A 4001-nucleotide genomic window follows, 5' to 3' on the forward strand; every position below is an offset into this window, starting at 1 on the left:
TGCATCTCCTTCGATCGCTGGGTGCAGCTCCACCGCCGCCAGGCGTGTTGGTTCCAGCATCTCCGATGATGGTTGCAGCTTTTGGCGTCGCCGTCGTAGCTGCGTGCACGGCCGGTTCCAGCAATCTCCAACAACCATTGTAGCTTTTTTCACTAGTTCCAGAATCTCCCAGAAACAGTTGCAACTTCCGGCATCGTCGTCGCAGCTGCATGCAGGGCCGGTTCCAGCAAAAAATGGGGACGACTAGCTCGCGCTTGATTAGAGATGTGGAAGTCTAAACTAATCAATGGCGGGAGGGGATGGCAGCAGAGGTAGGTGACGATGGGGAAGAATGGATAAGGTGGAATGAGTGGCTGTTGTTAAGAGAGATAAGAGCCCGTGGGCCTATATACAGAGGACGTGGCGGGTCGTGGCCTGAGCCGACGTCGCACGCTCGACCGGCGGAAAACTCGTACGGTCCGTCGGCACCAAACGTTTCCCTTCATATATTTGGTGAGAAAAGTTCGGATGCAGAGCTTCCCGATACCAAAATGGAATAAAACTTGCGGTCATTGATATAAAAAATGACTTGATCGTCTAAGCAGGTCTTCACGATTTGCGTGGTTGGTGGGCTGTCATTGGCAAAAGCCGAACTTCCTTCCGTATCATCATCCAATCCGTAGAATGACCTCTGATCGTAAAGTTGTACTCCCTCCGTCCGCCATTTTGATGAGAAGTATTTTCGGACGGAGGGAGTATCATCAATACGATCTTCAACATGATGTTGGGGGTAAAAATGACATTTCTCGAGAATGGACAGGAGGTGCACTGTAACTGGCTGCTATTATGGCCTCACGCGAGATGCCCTTATCTGCTGATGTGGCAACAACAGAGGGCATTTAGGACAATTCATAGCACGTCCAGATAATTTTATCGATTATCAGGCCGGCACTCCGCCCACAAATGCTCGCCTCCATCTCCCGATCTCTCGCTCGCCGCCTCCCGCGCCTTCCGCTTGCCACCGCCGCCGCCACAACAGCCATGTCGTCGTCCGACACCGCCGGGAGCGTCGCCGACCGTCCGATCTCTCCTGATACCACACGCATCGGGTGGGTGGGGACGGGCGTCATGGGCCAGTCCATGGCCGGCCACCTCCTCGCCGCCGGCTACGCGCTCACCGTATACAACCGCACGCCCTCCAAGGCCCAGGGCCTCGTCTCTAGCGGCGCCCGCCTCGTGGACAGCCCGCGCGCCGCCGCGGCCGTCGCTGACGTCATCTTCCTCATGGTCGGCTTCCCCTCCGACGTCCGCTCCACGTCCCTCGACCCCTCCACGGGCGCTCTCGCCGGCCTCGCCCCAGGCGGCGTCCTCGTCGACATGACCACCTCCGACCCCACCCTCGCGGCCGAGATAGCTGCGGCCGCGGCGGGGGCCGGCTGCGCCGCAGTCGACGCCCCCGTGTCAGGCGGCGACCGGGGCGCCCGCAACGCCTGCCTCTCGATCTTCGCCGGCGGTGACGCGGCCGTGGTGGCCCGCCTGGCGCCCCTCTTCAAGCTGATGGGCAACGCCCTCTACATGGGCGGGCCGGGCGCGGGGCAGCGCGCGAAGCTGGGCAACCAGATCGCCATCGCGTCCACCATGGTGGGACTGGTGGAGGGCATGGTGTACGCGCACAAGGCCGGGCTGGACGTGGGCAAGTGGCTGGAGGCCATCTCCACGGGCGCCGCGGGGTCCAAGTCGCTGGACCTGTACGGGAAGCGGATGCTGGAGCGCGACATGGCGGCCGGGTTCTACGTCCGGCACTTCGTCAAGGACCTCGGGATCTGCCTGTCCGAGTGCCAGACCATGGGGCTGGCGCTGCCGGGGCTCGCGCTCGCGCACCAGCTCTACGTGTCGCTGCTTGCCCACGGCGAGGGCGGGCTCGGCACGCAGGCGCTGATACTGGCAGTCGAGCGGCTCAACAACACCTGCCTTGACAAGAAAGGGGAGTGAAACTGTGAAAGCCTACGAGAGCTTGGTTGATGCAATGCAACACGAGAGAATTGTCTCCTGCTGTGTTCCCTTGTGGATATGGGACTTCTGCATGCTCTGTCTGTTCATGCTTTACAGTGCTCTAAGGTTCAAATAAGATTGCAAAAATGGAGTTTTTCACTTGTATTGATAATATTCAACTACTCCTATAGTCCTATTTGGCAAATCAGTCTGTAGTGATTGTCGATCAACTTGGCAGTGAAACTAGAATATTGAATGTAGCTCACCCTGTGTTAACGGGTTATATTTGCCGCAATGTGTTTTTCTTGCTTCAGATTGTTGGACAATTAATCCCGTAGGATCTACTTAACAAATCGTAAGTCAGACACTAGATCACCTAATTGCATCAATCAGAGAGATGATTTAGTGGTCTTACCACCAATGGAAGAAGCCATTGGTGTAGGCGATGTGAAGGCCTGTGCCTGCTTGATGCAGGCTCGGTGAAGATGCTCGCTGCAGGTAGCGGCGTCCCTCTGGGCGCCAGCGGCACTGCCCTGAGACAGGGGCAGAGCTTGGAGATGATCTTCCCGTCGTGCAGCGCTCCCCTAGATCGGTAAGGGTTTTGGGATGTGGGGAGCAGAAGAAAACCTTACGTGAACTAATCAGATCGCAGGTACCGGCTGCTCCCCCATCTTTTATGTGTGCGCTGGCGACGAGGACCAAAACCACTTGTTGGTTAGGGTGCCCCGATCAAGGCGCATGAGTTGGGGTTGAGGGGTACGAACGTTGGTTCGTTACCCCCTTCCCTCACGTTAGCTTATCCTCTTTCCTTTTCTTTTCTGTTCAGCCCATTGGGCCTTAAGATCAATTCCAACATTCTCCCCCTTGATCGTTAGGCTCAATAACTTTTGCCCATTCTCCATAGGAATGATACACTAGAGTAAGGTGTTATTACAGCCAATGAAATGCCATTGAACCGCAATACTCATAGCGCGCATCCTATTTTGAAGTGGAATACATATTACTTTATGGGGAGTGGTTTATATTAGCGGTCCCATAATTCCAGAATCAAGAGGCTTTCAATAATCCCATGCCGGCTACATGCTCACGAAATGTATTGGTGGTAAGCCTTTAGTGAGCGGATCCGCAAGCATACGTGTCATACGGATATGCTTAACATTAATAGTTTGATCCTGGATTCTATGTTGAACAACACGGTATTTTATGTCGATGTGCTTGGCAACAACACTTGACTTGTTGTTATTTGCATAGAAAACCGTGAGTTCATTATCGCAGTACAATGTCAGTGGTTTGGAAATGTTGTCAACCACTTTAAGTCCGGGAAGGAAATTCTTTAACCATACAACCTGCCTAGTGGCCTCAAAACATGCTAGATTCTGCCATCATCGTAGATGAGGCAACTATATATAGTTTGCTTGGAGCTTTTCCACAATATGGCTCCTCCAGCGAGTGTGAATATATAATCTGACGTGGATTTCTTACTATCCACACACCCGGCAAAATCAGAGTCCGAGTAACCAATAACTTCCAGGTTATTGGACTTTCTATATGTAAGCATGGAATTTTTAATACCTTGCATATAACGCAAAACTTTCTTTGCGGCCTTCCAGTGGTCCGGTCCTGGATTAAATTGAAATCTGCCAAGCATCCCGGTTACAAAAGCTAAGTCAAGGCATGTACAAACTTGAGCATACATGATGATTCCAACAACTGAAGCATAAGGAACCGACTTCATTTGGTCAGTTTCATTTTGGTTCCTCGGACATTGGAATGTCCCAAACTTATCACCCTCGACTATGGGGGCAGGCGAGGAAGAGCACTGATGCATATTGTATTTCTTTAATACTCTCTCAAAGTATGCCTCTTGTGATAGTTCTAGTGTTCCTTTGGACCTATCTCGATGAATCTCAATGCCAAGGACATACGAGGCTTCACCGAGATCCTTCATGTCAAATTTTGAGGACAAAAATCTTTTGGTCTCATGCAACATATCTTTATCGCTGCAAGCCAATAGAATATCGTCCACATAT

General features: G+C 52.6%; 1 protein-coding gene across 1 annotated transcript; it reads left to right on the top strand.

Annotated features, from left to right (window-relative positions):
* Positions 1-860: 860 nt before the first annotated feature.
* On the top strand, positions 861-2266 carry LOC123070649 (probable 3-hydroxyisobutyrate dehydrogenase-like 1, mitochondrial). Its single transcript, XM_044493933.1, has one exon. It carries the CDS (start codon positions 943-945, stop codon positions 1969-1971), a length of 1029 nt encoding a protein of 342 aa, XP_044349868.1. The 5' UTR covers positions 861-942; the 3' UTR covers positions 1972-2266.
* Positions 2267-4001: the final 1735 nt, after the last annotated feature.

The sequence above is a fragment of the Triticum aestivum genome, chromosome 3B, assembly GCF_018294505.1.
Source record: "Triticum aestivum cultivar Chinese Spring chromosome 3B, IWGSC CS RefSeq v2.1, whole genome shotgun sequence".
Lineage (NCBI taxonomy): Eukaryota > Viridiplantae > Streptophyta > Magnoliopsida > Poales > Poaceae > Triticum > Triticum aestivum.

Bases quoted from the DNA above. Each gene is read 5' to 3' on its own strand.
- LOC123070649 (XM_044493933.1), top strand. From the start codon at position 943: ATGCTCGCCTCCATCTCCCGATCTCTCGCTCGCCGCCTCCCGCGCCTT.